General features: G+C 38.4%; 1 protein-coding gene across 1 annotated transcript; it reads right to left on the bottom strand.

Annotated features, from left to right (window-relative positions):
* Nucleotides 1–432: 432 nt before the first annotated feature.
* Nucleotides 433–895, bottom strand: LOC143922849 (uncharacterized). Its single transcript, XM_077446204.1, has one exon. It carries the CDS (start codon nt 893–895, stop codon nt 443–445), a length of 453 nt encoding a protein of 150 aa, XP_077302330.1. The 3' UTR covers nt 433–442.
* Nucleotides 896–1,105: the final 210 nt, after the last annotated feature.

Genomic DNA, 1,105 nt, shown 5'->3' with positions numbered 1-1,105 from the left:
CATACTAACACACTTGTGAAGAGTCTCGGTGATTACAACAAAATGTCTATACCCTTCAGGTATAAACACAGATTACCTAAACACAATCTGCTTTAGGTCATCGACTTTAGAGAGTCTGTAATTAATATTATGTATTAGATGTATTATGAACATTTATAAGGATTGTAAATAAGTTTTTGAGCTCTTTTTCCTATTATGCTGTAGATTAACATTATAATAATATAATACTCTGATTACTAACCAAATTAAATTAAATTGTAAGATACATACCATAATATTACATCAATTTCACACTTTGAAATAATATAAATTCGAAATAGTTCAAAGGAAAAGGTGACTTTAACTATAATAAGAGTCACATCAAGTATTATTTTTTTTCATTAACCTAAATTGTTTTTGGGCATCGGCACTCGTTTTATGGGAGCAAAAAGGCAGGATGTGCTCAATAATCGTTGGCGTTGTTGTGGTGGCTCTTGTGACCTCTCTGTTTGGACTTTTGTGGATGAACTGAGCCATACGTGTGACGAACACCAGCACTGTTTGATGTGGTAGGCGGTGTTGCTGGCAAAGCCAGAAGCGGTGTTTGACGAGCTGGCATCAAACGACCACGAGCCTGAGCTGCAGCTGCACGATGACTACGTTGCTTAAATTCATGATTGAAGTCATCAGCTTCTTCTTTGTCAATATTGATGAACTCCTTCCGTTCTTTTAAATCACCCGACTGCACGTTCTGTTCACGTTCAATTACGTGTGCTCTATCGTCGATGTGGTGACCGAGAGTCATCTTCTTCGTGCCAGTACGAGAATCTTCAACTGTTCGTCGGGTTTCTTTAACACAACTATCATCATTTGATGTATCTTCGTTTCCATAGGAAAGAGTATGGGTATTATCCATATCTCTACCCTACTCCTTTCCTTTTGGGCATGTTTGGGTATAATTCACTTGAACTTCGGAGAAACTTCTCATTAATTCGTTTTGCTCTCCAGCTTCTACGTGGTAATACGTCATGCCCGTCGTTCCTGACAGTTGGGACTTTATGCCCCTAATAATTATGTGCGTGGTAGACATCATTTGATGACTTTACCTCCTGCTCGCACAGTTCTT

The sequence above is a fragment of the Arctopsyche grandis genome, chromosome 2 (assembly GCF_051622035.1).
Source record: "Arctopsyche grandis isolate Sample6627 chromosome 2, ASM5162203v2, whole genome shotgun sequence".
NCBI classification, from domain to species: domain Eukaryota; kingdom Metazoa; phylum Arthropoda; class Insecta; order Trichoptera; family Hydropsychidae; genus Arctopsyche; species Arctopsyche grandis.
This window is presented reverse-complemented; position numbering and strand designations above follow the sequence as displayed.

Coding starts and splice junctions, on each gene's coding strand:
- LOC143922849 (XM_077446204.1), bottom strand. CDS start 895: ATGGATAATACCCATACTCTTTCCTATGGAAACGAAGATACATCAAAT.